The sequence below is a fragment of the Gopherus evgoodei genome, chromosome 2 (assembly GCF_007399415.2).
Source record: "Gopherus evgoodei ecotype Sinaloan lineage chromosome 2, rGopEvg1_v1.p, whole genome shotgun sequence".
Taxonomy (NCBI): domain Eukaryota; kingdom Metazoa; phylum Chordata; order Testudines; family Testudinidae; genus Gopherus; species Gopherus evgoodei.
In genome coordinates, this window is record NC_044323.1 from 64,071,551 (window position 1) to 64,088,495 (window position 16,945).

Genomic DNA, 16,945 nt, shown 5'->3' on the forward strand with positions numbered 1-16,945 from the left:
CGAGTGGACAGTGAGGATGGGTGATGTCGTTTTGGCAAGGATTGTCACCACCACGAGCCAGTCGTCCAAGTAAGGAAACACACATAGAATACCCCAGGCACTGTAGCTGGGCTGCAGCCACCACTGTGAAGACTCATGGGGCCATGGCAATACCAAAGGGGAGAATTCTGAAGTGGTAGTGGTTGTCACCCACATGGAAGCAAAGGAACTGGATGTACTGGATGGATATCGCTATGCAAGTACGCGTTCTTCATGTTGAGGGCTGCGAACCATACCCCCTGGGGAAAGGTGGTGATAATTGATGCGAGCATCACTATATGGAACATGGCCTTTCTGATGAAATTGTTAAGTACGCAGAGATCGAGGCTAGAGCGGAGACCTCCTCCCTTCTTTGGGATGAGAAAAGTATAGGGAGTAGAAACCCTTACCGACTGAAGAGGGAAGGCACGGGTTCAATTGTACCTTTCGTTAGGAGGGTGTTTGCCTCACACTGTAGGAGGTTGCGATGAGAGAGACTCCCAGGAGGCACTGGAGGGGAAGAGGGGAAGGTAATGAACTCGATAGAATAGCCATATCTCACAACCTCCAATACCCAATGATGCGTGGTGATCTTGCCCCAGTGGTGGGCAAATAGGGCAAGATGGGCTCCGGAGGCAGTAAGGGGGGCTTGCCAAAACTGGGCCTTAGATTGGGGCCATGGTATGGCACAGTAGGTGTCAGAGGCTGACGGTTGTGGATATTGTGATCTGGGGTGCTGTCAGGCAGGGTCCTGATACTGGGTGTACATGGGCTGGTACGGTGCATAGGGCCATGGTTGGCAGGGTGACTTCTGTTGCTTCTGTAAACTCCTGGAGACAGGAGAGTCATTTGCGAGTCCTTATGGAGTTGTAGGGACTCATCTGTCTTTGCCGACAACGACTTGCCCTTGTCAAAGGTGAGAAACTGGATGGTGGTGTGGATCTCGCTCGGGAAGCCGGAGGACTGCAGTCAGGCCTCCTGTTGCATCACTATGCCTGTGGCAGGGAGCGGGAGGATGTGTCTGCCACATCCATCACTGCTTAGAGGGTAAACATGGCCGACAAGTGACCTTCCTCCACCAGGGCTTGGAAATGCTGTTGCTTGTCCTGCAGGAGATGCTCCAAGAACTCTACTAGCTTGGCTTAGTTTTAAAATCATACTTTGTTAGCAGAGCCTGGTAGTTTGATGTGCAGAATTGCAGGGCTGCAGAGGAGTAAACTATGCTCTAGGTGCATTGCCACCCTATCTGGAAGAGTGGAGGTGTGTGAGTGCTGCCTCACCTGTTCCATTGCTGCGTGCGCCACCAGCGAAGTGGGAAGGAGTCAGGGGAAGGCAATCAGCCCCTTTGGATGGCTGTGGGGGTGAAGGACACTGGTGTGTGCCAGACCGCCCGTGCAGTTCGAAGGATGGCTTTGTTTATGGGAAATGCAATGCAGGACAGTCCCCTAGGCTGGAGAATGTCTAGGAGCTGATGGTGTTGGTCCTGGATTTCTGCCCATGGGACACCCAAATTCAGGGCCACCCTCTGCAGCAGCTCCTGGTATTAGTGGTGGTCATCAGGTGGCGAGAGGGTCAGGGGAATCAGTGCTCCGTCCAGACAGGAGGCTGTTGTCGGGATCGGCTCCCTTGCTGTCTCTGCCTCTAGGTCCGAGCTGGACGGTTCTGGTGAAGGGGCCCAGATGGAAGGGTTCAAGGCATGAGAAGATGAATATGGGTGGTGGTAAGTGTCCCATGTTGGCCAATGTGCTCAGGGGGTCTAGTCCTAGAGATACTCCAGGCCCCAAGAGTACACATACCAATGCGGCAGGGTTGGGGCATACCCTGCCTGGTGCGGTGGCCATGCCCAGGAGTCTGAGCAATGCCTGGGGACCGGGGAGAATGATGGTTCCTTTGCTGAAAAAGCCTTGGAGTCCAGAGAGATCTCGGATGGCGGCAGCTGTCAATGAAAGTGGTCCTGCAACCATGGGGTTTGGTCTCCAGCCCAGGAAAAGAAGTGCATCCGTTGGTGGTGGGGCTGCGAAGCCAAAAGCAGCAGCAAGGGGGGAATATGGCAGGTTGAAGTGCACTGTGGGGAGCAAGTGTTTGGCTCGTCCAGCTGTCCATGGCACGTCCCGCTGACTGCTGAAGCAGGGGTGTGTATGTGGTGCAGAGCAAGGGGGCTCATGTGGTGGAGATGCACAGCATGGAGGGCTGTCTTGTGGTATGGTTAGTGTGGTAACCAACGCTACCTATGTTGCCTCTTTTTTAGCTTTACCCTCTGCATGGGGAACCTTAGGAGGTGGCAGGTGCAGTCCACATGCTTGACCTTGTCAGACCTGTGTGGTAGGTAGGATGCTCACCACTGGTGAAGGGTAGTGCACTGCTGGTTCTGTCAGTCCAGGATCGGACTCTGCAAGGGGCTGGAGAGCTTCTTCCATGAGGAACTTCCTGAGTCGCAGGAGATGAGCCTCATGGGTCTGCAGGGGAAAGGACTTAGAGATGTCGCAATATGTGGCAAGATGCACTTCTCCGTGGTAGTATAAGCAACGGCAGTGCTCATCTCTCACGGAGAACGAATTGAGGGCATAAGGCACAGTTCTTAAATCCCAGAATGCAGAGCATAGTCCCCCCAGAAAGTCGGGGCAGCCCCCGAGTGGGGCAAGTAACTACACCATAGACAATGTACAAAACTAAGAAGAAAAAACAAACTAGCTAACTAAATACAACGGACAGTTGTTCTTGTAGAGATTACGAGCAAGAAGATTCTGACTCCAACCACATAGCACTATGAGGGAACTGAGGAGGCGTCACCCCGCATGGCCTCATAACCTTGCTTGGAACATGAGGCAACATACGACCTGCGTACAGGTCAACAGACTGCTGCTGAAAACTTCCAGCGCACGGCACACCTATGTTTGGAATACACACAGGGACCCTCACTCAAAGGAAAATAGATGCTCTTTACTTCCTAACACTTTGAATAAGCATTTTCCAATGGTCCATTTAATGCTATTGGAAAAACACCAGGAAGTTGACTTAGGGCTTGTCTTACCAACTGTTCACGGCAAGCTGGGGTGTAAATCTATCTTACGCTAGCTTGTAGCCTACCACCTGCCTGTGTGGGCCCTGCTGCCTTGCATGAAAAATTCTGTGGTGCACTTTAATCTCCCGTTTCAAAGCAGGGTGGATCAAAACACAGTGAAACTTTTAGTGTATGGCAGTAGGTTCCACGTGGACAGTTAGCACGCAATGAGCTGGGGGATAAGTCTATGTTGTGCTAGTCTTCCACGCTCTACGTATCTTTAGACAAACTCTAAGGAATATATTCAAGCAAAAATGAGTGAGCACAGTTGTATTCAGCTATACTCCTTCAAAGGGCTCAAAGCAGCTATCACCATTTGCCCTATTTTTATTTTAAGATTTTTATTTTTTTTCATGAGACAGCAAGAAAGCTTGATAGCCTTACATCAGTGGTTCTCAACCCCATTGCCAAGTCAGCACACAACTGCGGCCCATGTGACATCCTCAGGATCATACAGGTTGTGTGTGTATATATATATATTTATATTTATAATTATTGTGTGCAGATTCAGCCCACATAACACATAGAAAGCTGCATATGCTGCCCACTATGGTAAATAGAACACTGCCGTACATGTACAATACCTAGAGAACTAAGTACACAGGAAACAGTCACCTTTAGGTTGGACTTTCACATGATTTCACAAACCTCCCCGTTTCTCTAAGCCCCTGACCCTTAAAACACACTTGAAAAATAAATAACCATGTTTGTGTATATTTACCACTGAAACCAGAGTTCTCTAGCTGTCTTAGAGAAGAACTACTATGCTTAGAATTGCTACCATCACAGTTCCTGCATATTTTGCCTTTAAGGGAAGATGTCAACTTTGTCTGAGAAAATCCTTAGGTATCTTTTAGTTTCACTTGCAGGATCAGGAAGCTGGCAGCTTGAGAGCCTTGTACTAAGACTGGTTGAAAGCCTCTGTTGCTTTCCTTCTGTGCTAACATCTTACATTCTTCTTGCAGATTTTGAGACTGGCCGTGGTTGTCTAGCTAAGCTGTGACATTTTATGTATCTGCCTTTAGTGGGTTGGATGATTAATTAAAGACTCATCTAATTGAGGCATGCTCTTTCTCTCAAGGCTTGTTTACATGGCACAGGAAAGTTCATTAGAAGTGTGTGACTTGTAGAGTGCACTAAATGCCCCATGTGGACCCTGCTGCAACTACCTGAAAGATAGCTAATGTAGAAGTGTTAATGTAGAAGTAGGTGCCTTTTACATCACACCCACAGAGTCTTCGTGGGGCAGTCAGAGCACTCTATAAATCACACCCCTCTCATGCAGTTTGCTGAGCCATGTAGACAAGCCCCAAGTATTTTATCTGCTTCCTCTTCAAGGGTCCGGGCCTTTGAATAAACTAGGAAAGTCTGAGATTGACTTTCATTGTAGCAGCTGTGAACTGTCCAGGGGATAGTGTTTTTCTTGTTCTTCCAGAGGAAAGGTTTATGGACATTCAATGAGCAATTACTACGACAAGGCCGCAGCCCTAGAGCTCAACTCCTTTCTAAAGCTTGTAGGTTTGATTGGCTACACTTACTATGATTACTAAACTAAGAGGATGAGAACTCTATAGTAATATGCACTAATTACTACCCAGAACGTAAGGGCATAGTCAGCCAGGCTTAGATTCAGGAATTTTTACTATGCTGAACACGGCCTTCTAATAGTTATAAGGGACAAGAAGGGTTTTGTTAAGATGGGAATCTGAGCTATGCCTACCCAGAGCTCATGCTGTGTGGAAGTTCAGAATATCAAGCCCTCTGATTATGACCTTCACTCTACAGCTGCTGCTGGACAATTCACTAACAAAAAAGCTTCATTAAAGGGTTGTGATTCCTTTGTACTCTTACAGAACATGAAAGTTGGTAGCCAAAAACTGAAACCTCAGAAGCAGGAAATAACAAAACAAAAACATCAGAAAACCAGGAAATACAAGTAAGGTAATACCTCCCACAGCACATGTCCTCCTAAAGTCTGATTCCGAACAATCAATGATGTATCTATTCTGAACTGGGATATGTTGTATTCTATGCTCCCGAGTAACAAATCTTTGCGCCCAATCCTGTGCTGATTTTGCCTGACACAATTTCAAGCAATTCATATCAGTAGAAATATTACACAACTTTCAACCTTTACTAGAGAATCAGTGATCAGCGGAGCCCACATTAAGGAGAGAGAGAGGAAAAAAGAAGGTAAGTGTGCTGTAGAGGAGACTACATTACAATGCCCCATCTCACCTTACACTCCACGGAAAGTTTCTCCTGACCCATTTCACACAGAACTGTGCCTCTTCAGCTACATATTTTTTTTGTTTTGTTAAAGCAACTGTCTCCAACTTAGTATAAAATGAAGCCTATGAACTATTTGTTCTCAAGCTTCATCACATTTTCAAGCACAAAGTATCGGGGATGAAATGCTAATCTTCAGCTACAGTGTGCGGGGGTGGGGGAGGGGCGATGGAGGAATGACCCAACACAAGCTAAGTTTATCTTTAGAAACTTTTGAAAAGTTTGCCCAGAGTAATGTGCAAGAAGTTTTCCCTTTTTTAACTTCAACTTAAGAGAGAGTTATTTGGCAATTATACTAGAAGTAAAATGTACAGTTAATGGTGGCATCTGTGCAGTAAAAGCTACAGAGCATAAATACCCTCAGTTTGCATGGCAATAACATGATCATTTATGGCAAATGTTTCACTTCGGGTTTACTTGAAACTTGGTTATTGGATTCTTTAATGAGTTATTCTGAAACACCTCATGTGCAGAAATCAGATGGATGAAAAAGACAGCACAGCCTTTTTCCAGGCAGAAGGTGCTAGGAAATTCCATCTTGGCTTGTGTTTTAAGATTAACAGGGATAGAGAAGGGTTTGAAAAAATGGCAAAATGTTCAGGCTATGAGAAACCAATGCAACATGAAACTTGATCTACATCTCTCCATAAAAGCACTGAAAGAAAACTTTTGTTGGAACTTCAAGTCAACTCTTCCTAATTTTTTCCACTGCTCTAATATAAACACCTTGTTGCGTGTCTTGGGTTAAATTTGTTGAGGTCTAGAGAACAACCCTGCCAGACCCATCTGTCACTTTTATTGCTCTAGATACTTAGATTAATGATGAGACACACATACGGTTGAGGAAGAAGGCTGAAGCATGGAAAGACATTCAGAAATCTTAAACTAGATGGAAGAACAATGAAACTAGGATCAGAACAGGAGATATCAAAGAGTTCTAGTAATGGTATTGGTGCATTTGTGTGGCTACAGTGGCATTAGTTTGGCAGGACAGTATGCCCTAGGATGCGACCACTAGCTAAGGCATTAAAGTTTGGGATCATGTACAGGAATAGTGCAAGGATATGAGACAGGGACATGAATGTAGTTGTTTGGGGGTTTCATTCTATTCTGTTTAGTGCTTGGTGTGCTTGGACACTTACTTTAATTTTTGCACAGTCTCTGGTGTTTACCTTACACACAGCGAGGTTATTAATGCAGGAGTTGCTTGCTCCTGACCAGACAAACGTAGCTGCTTTTAGGTGCCATCTTTAGTGGAGGAGGGCAAGAAAACTGCCCCATGGACAAGCCTCTTTCTCTCAGGTACTGGACTTGCTTCTGTTGCACAATTCTCATCCACTCCCTCTCACAAACTCCATGAGCCACAGGTCTGCTTCCTCCTCTCACTCTTCCATCTACCCCACCAGGCTTGTTCTTTCTCTATGCCCCGCCCTCCCCCGTCCACTGCTTGTTATCTCATGCCTGCCCAGCCTCTCCCATGTTCCTTTGCCCTTAAATCAACTCCCACTTCCAGCCTCTCTGTCTTGGCTCCCCCAAAGCTCACCCTTAGGAGGCTTTGGGGAGGGGTGCATGGGAAGGAGAGAGGAGGCCCATTCTCTTCTGGGGAGACTGATATCTTAGCATTCTTTGAGGGTGCTGGAAGGGGTCACCATTTGGACAGTTGCCAGTATTTTCAAGAGAAAGACCACTGGGCTTCCCAGCCTCAGGGAGCCCAGGCCCATCAGGCTCACTGAACCCTTCCCATCCCCTTTTATAGGCAGGATCCAAGGAAATAATGCTCCTTAGAGGCATAGGTTTCTTTGCAATAGGTGGATCTCCATAAGCAGGGGGAGCCCAGTTGGTAAAGCACAGAGAAACTCTGCCCACTCAGGGGAAGGATTTCTTAGCTGGGAAAGATCCAAAAAAAATTAATTACAGATCCTGCCAGCATAAAAGACATCCTGCCTATTACAGAGTGATCTGCCCTGCCCCAAACTCCCTGCTAATCCCGCCTCTCCATAGGCTCTCACTTCCCCAACCCTATGCTGCCTCTGTGAACTCCAATGCCACCCATTCAACACAGCCCATATCCTCCCCCTCGTGCTACCACAGCCTCCCCTGCACTCTTGATTGCCGAACCTTTGCTGTTCTCCAATTTCCCCCTACCCAACAACCCTCTAACTACATCCCTATCTGCAAACTTGTGCTGCACACTACACTGTCTCCACTCTATACCTTACATAGCCCACCAGACACTGCTGCCCCCAGTCTTTCCAAGCCCCCATTTACAACCGGCAGTCCCCGCTAATCTTGTTTTCCCCATGCTTATAGCTATCATTACATGTCCTCTTGCCAACTGATCTTGGCTGCCCTCTGCCCAATCATACCCTGAGCTTTTACAAATTCTAAAAACACCAGGAAACCGCTGCCTTCAAAATATGTAGCTGATGTTGCTCAAGTGCATTTCCTAACAATACAGTCATCAAAAACCTCAGAAATCACCAGTTAAGGCAATGTTCACTTTTAGACCAACCTCAACTCCCGAACTTTCCATTCAGCCATCACAGTAAAGCAGATGCACTCGGATCTGTAACCTCCATACCCAATTCCCTTTCTGGGATGATGTACGCTCTCTAAATGTATGTGCACTGGAGAAACTCAATAATGTGTTATTTGTACATGGAAAAACTATGAGCTTGGAGCTGAAGTGTGCCTTGTGCAGAGGAACTGGATGTGTGCATTGTGGGTGGCTACATGTTGGAAGTGAAAGGGAATTTGTTGTGTCAATGAGAATTCTGAGTGTATCTGCTCAGTTGTAATATTTGAATGGTGAGATACGTGAACTGAGTTTGGTGTGGATGCGTATGATGCCCTAACTCAGGGCCGGGCAAACTTTTTGGCCTCAGGGCCGCATCAGATTTCGTAAATTGTATGGAGGGCCAGTTAGGGGAGGGGGTCATGGCCTGGCCCCCACCTCCTATCTGCCCCCTTCGCCCCCAGACTTCTGCCCCATCCAACACCCCCTGTTCCCTGACGGCCCCTCTGGAACCCCTGCCCCATCCACACACCCTTGCTCCCTGTCCTCTGACTGCCCCCAGACCCCCGCCGCCCCATCCAACTCCTCCTCTCATTCCTGACGCCCCCCTGGGACGGCCGCCCCATCCAACCACTCCTTTTCCCTGTCCCCTGACTGCCCTCTGCTGCCCCATCCAACCCCCCCTCCTTCCTGACTGCCCCCTGGGACTCCTGCCCCCATTCAACCCCGTGTTTCCCCCCGACCAGCATCCACATCCCCGCCCCCTGACCACCATCCCTGCCCCCTTACCGCACTGCCTGGAGCACTGGTGGTGCTACAGTCGTGCTGCCCAGCTGGAGCTGGGTCACACTACTGCCACCGCGCAGCACAGAGACCGGGTCAGGCCAGACTCTGCAGTTGTGCTGCCCCAGGAGCTCACAGCTCGCTGCCCAGAGCATTGCGCCAGTGGCAGAGCGAGCGAGCTGAGGCTGTGGGGGAGGGGCCAGGGGTGAGCCTCCCGGGCCAGGAGCTCAGGGGCCAGGCAGGACAGTCCCATGGGCCGTAGCTTGCCCACCCCCACCCTAACTGCTGACTTCCTGGATTTTTAGTGACTTGTTGATAGGAAATGCACTTGAACAACCTTATCTGGAAGTTTTGTGGGCACTTAAAATACTCTCCTATTTTTATTATGTTTACCATAGACCAGAGACTATGTGGTAGATACTCTATACACAGACATTATGTATTCATGTATTATTTCTGTTACATATATTTGAAACTTTTCATTGGATCTGTAGCAGTTGTCTAAATAGGCTCCTCGGCTTTAAAGATACTTCAGATAAGTTTCAGCCTTGCTTGTCTAACACATTATTGACATTGGCCAACATTATCGAAGTAAGAGTCTAATGCTATGCTCTTAAATCCATATTTTGGCCCCACAAGACTGCGATTTTCAGAAGTGCCTTAGAAACATAAACCCCGCTGTCTTCAATATACACCTACATGTGGATTTAGGAGCCTAACGTTTAGCTTTGGAGAAACAAAGCTCAAATATATCACATATATCTTGGATTCAATGGAACCCATTTAGACCACTGCTAAAGATCAAATTAAAAATTTCAAATATGTATAAGATAAATAATACATAAATACAGTTATATAGGAACACTCTAGAGCAGAGGTGGGCAAACTACGGGCCACATCCAGCCCACGGGACCCTCCTGTCTGGCCCCTGAGTTCCTGGCCCAGGATGCTTGCCCCTGGCCCTTTCCCTGTTGTTCCCCATCCCCTGCAGCCTCAGCTCACTGCGCCACTGGTGCAGTGCTCTGGGTGGCAGGGCTGTGAGCTCCTGGGGCAGTGCAGTTGCAGAGCCCAGCCTGACCCAGTCTCTGTGCTGTGCGGTGGCATGGCTGGCTCCAGCCAGATGGTGTGGCTGCCTGTCCTCCTGCTCTGGGCGGCATAGCTCTAGCGCCGCTAGCTACCGGTGCTCCAGGCAGCGCGGTAAGGAGATAGGGAGCAGGGGGGTTGGATAGAGGGCAGGGCAGTTAGGGGTGGTGGTCAGGGGCGGGGGTGTGGATAGGGCTCGGGGTGGTCAGAGGGCAGGGAACGGGGGGTTGAATGGCGTCCGGGGGGGCAGTCAGGAAGGAGAGGGGTTGGATGGGGTGGTGGGGGATCCAGGGGCTGGATGGGGCAGCCTGGGGAGGCTGCCAGGGGACGAGAAGCAGGAGAGGCGGGGATGGGCCACACCTGGCTGTTTGGGGAGGCACTGCCTCCCCTAACCAGCCGGCCATACAATTTTGGAAACTTGATGCAGCCCTCAGACCAAAAAGTTTGCCCGCCCCTGCTCTAGAGCATCTAGAAGTCAATGAGTTATGCAAAAGCTTACATCTTTTACCAACAGAATGTTCTCCGATAAAAGATATTACCTCACCTACCTCTCACTAAGGAGTTCTCACTAAGGAGTTACTTAGGTGCTTTTGAAAATCTTTCCAAATATAGAGACTTAGAACTTTTTAAGGAGGCTTAGGGTCATATTTTAGAAAAAACCGACAATTGTATTAGAAGAAAAATCTAAGGCAGATTACAGTAAATAGACGCTAGAGTAACAATATTATTGTTATAATTTATTGGTAGACAATTTCATATCTTTAAAAAAAAATAAGACTGAAAAACAGCAATTAAATGTGTGCGACTCACTTCTACTGTGATGCCTACGGAAAACTGTCACCGGATAACAGCGGGGCAGATGGCCAGTAGGGACTTCTGATATTTATCTGGCCCATGTAAAAACATGTTCTTATTACAATTTCCATCATCCTCCCTCCCCCGTCAGAATATTCATAGACTCATAGACTCTAGGACTGGAAGGGACCTCGAGAGGTCATCGAGTCCAGTCCCCTGCCCTCATGGCAGGACCAAATACTTTCTAGACCATCCCTAACAGACATTTATCTAACCTACTCAAATATCTCCAGAGATGGAGATTCCACAACCTCCCTAGGCAATTTATTCCAGTGTTTAACTACCCTGACAGTTAGGAACTTTTTCCTAATGTCCAACCTAAATCTCCCTTGCTGCAGTTTAAGCCCATTGCTTCTTGTTCTATCATTGGAGGCTAAGGTGAACAAGTTTTCTCCCTCCTCCTGATGACACCCTTTTAGATACCTGAAAACTGCTATCAGGTCCCCTCTCAGTCTTCTCTTTTCCAAACTAAACAAACCCAATTCCTTCAGCCTTCCTTCATAGGTCATGTTCTCATATTGTTACCCTCACCGCTGAATCTTGTCTTAATTACACTGCTTAATTACATTAACTACTCTTTGTTGCAGAGCCAGTCTTTTACTGTTGTACCAGGCCAGGCAGAATGGAGCCCAGATCCTGACAGGGACTTCCAGGCACTCTCACAATACAAATAATAATAAATCGTCATCATAATATAAAAACACATAATCTAAATGCTGGGCAAAAGGAAGCTGTGTTCATTCATCATCTCTCCTCCAACCAGAAGTAACTTAGACCTTTTCAGATGTAAAGTGATTCTGATAATTACTGTATGTGTGCATCAATATTCCTGTTTGTAGCCATGGTCCTGTTTTACAGCCTTCAATGTTATTACCCAGCACCCAGCAGGAAGTTCCAGTGCATGATCCTTTGGTATCAGGACTCCTACCTAAACTCAGCAAATATTTCTTCTGAGTGGGGGTTAAACAGAGGGAAGATCAAGAGGAAACATGACATACCATTGACACAAAATGAAAGGAAGAGGAAACAAATATCAATACAGAAAATAAATTAGATGAAGAGGAGAAATGAGGAAACAGAAGCAACTAACTGGAAGTGAGACAGCTAAAGGAAATGTCCTTACCCATCTGGGCTTAACAGGGATACGTATTATCCCAAAACTATGGTAATTTTTATTTGCTGCTTTCTCTGTTTTCAGCCTCTCTATGGGTCGTTAATTTGTTCCCTGTCTGACTGTTCTACCATTAATGGTGCACAAGACATCCCATAGACAGTCCTCATGCATTTGAGATGAAGGCAGCGAGATAGCAGAAGCAGGCAGGAACAGCTTGCTTATTTGGCAGTAAAAAGACAGAGGAGCTGGCAGTCAAACAGAGAAAAGACAGGATATAGCAAATTACAGGGTGGTTCTCCTAGCTTTTTCCACTAAATAAATGTTTTCTGCAATGCACAGATGCCCTCTTGGGAAAGTAACTACTAACAATTGCCATGGCCTGTTTGCTTCCTGGGCTAAGCATTTACCTTTTATTCTACACTCCTCCCCTTACATACCTTTTGCCATAAAGAAAATGTGATCATCTTGCATAATGTGACCACGTCTGCTCACTGACACTTCCAAATAGCCCAAAAATATCTTTTCCCCCCACTACCTCAAGAGGTTATGCTGAGATTTTCCTGAAGAGGAGAACAAGTATTATGTAATTCATAATTCAAACTAATCTCCACGTACAGGACTAACACATTGCTATAGAAAGCGTACACACTCTTTTGCACAATATTTTCACTTGTGACTGATCTCCACATACATGCACATATGTTTTGTGACAAGCATTACTGAGTTAAAGGGGCTGTACGTGATTCAGAATAGCTGCAGAATCAATAAAAGGCACACATTTTCAAGTACTGCACATTTTTATGCACAGTATATTTGCTATGGTCAGGATTTATAGAACTTCAAACATTACTTATCTTCCTGCACTTCTCTCTTTCATATTTCAGTTTTGTATTCCATTTTAGGACTTTACTATGCAGCTGTTAAAAAACCCTTATCTTCAGTGGCAGTTTATACTGTAGGTTGGGGTCCTTTGAGCCTGTTGGATTTTAAAACATTCTCTACACTGCTTCATGGAAAACTTTGAAAAATATTTAATTGAGACAGAGAATCTAGCTACATATTCCTACATTTTTACTGCTTAGGGACCTTTGCACAAAAAATGAATCTATTCTGTAAGAATCCATTTGTTCCTGCTCTAATTCATGTGAAATAATATTTGCTTTGCCTGTAATATCAGAGAGATGCATGCTAGACAACTGTGATGGCGCAAGGAGAACATAAGCAGAAGCTGATTAACAGATTTTTATGCAAAGGTCCCTCATATAATAAAATGAACCAACAAAAAAAAAAAAAGACAAATTTTACCAGAATATATGGTATGCAAACAGAAGCTTCCAATCCTGCAGTCAAATCCATACAGATTATCATGCCCATGAGAAGTCAGAGGGATTCTGCACCAGTACAAGATTCTGCTCATACAGATCTGTTTTCAGGATCTGGGTCAGAATTTACCCTATACAGATGTTTTCATAAGTTTTCTATGAGGTTATTCTCTGAAGTGGCCTTTGGATTTTTAAAATTAAATGGTACCTTTTGCACATCACCTGTATCAGCAGAGGCATCTGGCATACTTTCAGTACAGGACAGCACAAAATCTGTAATGGTTATATAAAGAGGACCCATTCTAGCACAGTTATGGACAAGTTCTATATGTAATGTGCGTGATTCCATTTAACAGATGAATGTTGGCATCATCTTTCCATTTCAGCAGATAATTTTCTAGAATAAGGCTTGCTAATTACAATATGTGACCCAATTGCTTTAATCGTTCCTTTTAACAATCCCTCTTGATCAGTAGATATAAACGCAACATATGCTGCATAAGACTTGAAAGTGTTTGAGAGGAAAATAAGTCCAAAAAGAACATCATGCAGCTATATGAGAATCTGTTGAAGTCTTGTAAAAATAAAAGCGAAAGGTCTAATAAAACAGAAAGATGTGACCTGCTTTCCCAGACTCTCTCCCCTACTGCAATGAAATAGAAATAAACCAAGTCTCTGTTATAACTCACCTTATATCTCTTTTTACATCCAGGAACAGGACAGGCAAAAGGCTTCTCATCCCCTCCATTCATACACATTGAACTGAGAATAGCTTCCGAGCTGATGGCGCTTTCTGTGGTCCAGGACTCATCACTGTCTGATTCTTCATAGTCTACTTCTTCCTCATCATATTCGCTACCTAAGAAACCAGGGTATTTCACAAGAATAAAGTGAAATCATTGCAACACAATTCATTTTTATTTCATTGTTCTCAGTGCCTTATAACTTGCCTACACCCTTCCTACTTACAGTGCAGGAAGGCAGGTGCTTTTAATCACATAACATGTCTTGGTTATAGCTACTACTTCATAAAAACAGCCACAGTACCTTTCTTAAGTAGCTGTAAGATAGCTGATATTAATATATTTTCATGAACGATCAACCACAGTGGTATTAAAGGTTCAACAACGGATTGATTACAAACTCAACTTCACTACTTTTCTAATAAAAAAGCCCCTCTCTCTTCCAAATCCCACCTAGAAAACATAGATCATTTTCTCCAACCTAGGCCTTTTAGGGCTTTTCCTTTACACGCTACAATACTGAAAAGCATAATTTGACAGATCATAAACAGTGTAAAATAATACGTTGACAAGTCCTAATGCATTTACTAGCCCTTTGGAATTAAATAGAATTATAGCACAACATTAATAAGAATTACAGTGTAGCAATTATAGTTGTGAAATTCATTCCCTTGGGTTTAGGGATAAATGGCTGCCTTGACCCCATTTTGTTCCAGATATGCTACAGCAGTCATTTGAGCACCTGGTACTGAAGTTTTTAAATTTTTTTTTTTAATTACAATAACTCAAAAAAGTCTGAAGAAGAAATTAAATGCAAAACAAGGGAAAGTAGAAAGGCAAGAATGATAAGTACAATAAAAAAAGGAGTCTCAGCTGATAAAAGCAGCAAATATATCGAGAGAGAGAGAGAGAGGAGGGAACTTTTTCTGGAGAGACTTGGAGGGCCTGTGCAGCTTGCTGGAGGTGTTGTAGGAAATGGCAACTCCCCTCTGCTCTTGCTCCCACCAGTGATTTTTGTCTCTGCCTTGGCAAGAGGGGATGATTTAGCTCCAACTATTGGAATCATTTCAGCAGTTCCAGACTGAGCCTTATGAGTTTTATACAACTGTTTGTGTTGCTTCCCTCATTATGCACTTTGCATACGTGTCTGCAAACAGCTCTTTATTCTAAGGCAACAATGCAGACGGACTCTGGATCAATCAGACTCTGAAGAAGTTGTAAGGAAATAAACTTCACAAAGAAAACCCATGTTTCAGCATGTAGTGCAGTTTTCACTTTTTATTACATGAGAGATGAAATATGACCTGTATTATATTAAATTATCTATCCCTTCTTGATCTCTCACTTTCCCTGCCCTCACTCTCATAATCAGTTACTCTTTACTCATGAGTAAATATGTATGTCAGCTGGGAACTATAAAGTACTTATGACGTGGACCAATAATCAGGCATTTTACATTAGGTCACATATGTCAGGCTGTACTACTTTTTTTTCTATGGTTTTCATTCTTACAGGGTGGAGTGCAGATGAGGGGAGGTGGATTGTTGTTTCCCACCATTAGCGCGCGCGCGCACACACACACACACACACATACACACACTCTCCCTCCCCCGCTGTGCAGAACATCCAGAAAACTCACCATTATTTATCCCACACAGATTGATTGAAAGTCAAAATGTGCATTATTGACCTCTTAAAATATTTTTGAACCATAGGAAGAGATAACCTAAAATGAAGTTAAGGTTCTTATAGTTTAATTAACTAATAAAAATATTTAGGAAAACGTACTTCTATGATTTCCTGCTTTTGATTACATCTTGACGGAAAAAATTCCTCGAGGTACTACTCCTTTCAAGCTTTTTAGCTCATCTTGGTTTTTCAAACAAATGTGTCAGATAAAGCTACAATACATAAATTTATGTGTTTTTAGGATTATACAATATGTAAGAACTCTGACACTGACACCTCTTCAACCACTAAACTCCTGCCAACTTCCTCAATCAAAGGAAATGAATAAAATCTTAAGGGAGATTTTTTTTTTATTATCACCGCAAACAGAGCTTCAACCCCCAAAGAAAAAAGTTCCAGAGACTCCCTGAGGTCCACTTGGAATATCACTATTACTGTTGATTCTACGTGGAAGGTACCCTGGGCTACATTAACCTATGGCACTGCAACTCCCAGTTCCTAGGTGCCCTGCTACTAGTGGAATTCACAGCCCTGAATTAGGCACCCAGGCTCCTCATACATTAAACAGGGAGAGTGAGGTGCCTAAGAAAGGAATTCTCAGAATCGAGCAAGCTGAGCGAGGAGCCCTCTAAACCAGCCAGCAGTGAAATACAAAGGAAAGGGGAGGGCAGGGCTTAGAGACTATCTCCTTAAAGGTACTTGGGCACCTCATCCCACTGATCTGTGCCTTAAGTGCCAGACTGATGGGCCACTGGGAGGTGCTTCCCTCCGCCAAGGGTCGTAGCTAGGAACCCTCTCCGGGAGTGAGGCACCTAACTCAAGTCAGCCCTTTCTCACAAACAAACAGAGATGCCTCTTCCCTACTATAGCCAATAACGCAGTGATTGGGACACCTGCCTGAGACATGAGTTCAAGTCCCTGCTCCAAATCAGGCAGAGGAGAGATTTGAAAATATATCTCCCACCTCCCATAGAAGTTACAGAAATTGGAGGTGGGGGGACTTCGAGGTCATTCCCCCACACTGAGGAAGGAGTAAGTATACCCAGACCACCCTTGACAACTGTTTGTCTAACCTTGTTTTAAAAACCTCCAGGGAAGGGAATTCCACAACCTCCCTGGGTAACTTGTGCCAGTCCTTAACTATCCTTACAGCTTTTCTTAATACCAACTTAAATCTCCTTTGCCACAAACAAGGCCAAAACTGAAGACAATACTCCAGTGCTGAGTAGAGTGGAACAATTACCTTCCATGTCTTACATACGATAGCCCTGTTAATACATCCCAGAATGGTACATGCCTTTTTTTTTTTGAACAGCATCAAATTGTTGGCTCATATTCAATTTGTGATCCACTATAATCCCTAGATCCTTTTCTTCAGCACCACTGCCTAGCCCAGTTAATCCCCATTTTGTATCTATGAATTTGATTTTTCCTTCCTACGTGCAGTACTCTGCATTTCTTCTTGATTGAATC

General features: G+C 44.9%; 1 protein-coding gene across 1 annotated transcript in view; it reads right to left on the bottom strand.

The window, feature by feature from the left end:
- The window catches only part of JAZF1 (JAZF zinc finger 1), a 265,415-nt gene that overhangs the window by 2,961 nt on the left and 245,509 nt on the right, over nucleotides 1-16,945 (bottom strand). The window contains exon 4 of the mRNA XM_030550851.1: nucleotides 13,730-13,899. Coding sequence (XP_030406711.1) covers nucleotides 13,730-13,899 — 170 coding nt within the window. The remainder of the gene's footprint in view (nucleotides 1-13,729; nucleotides 13,900-16,945) is intronic.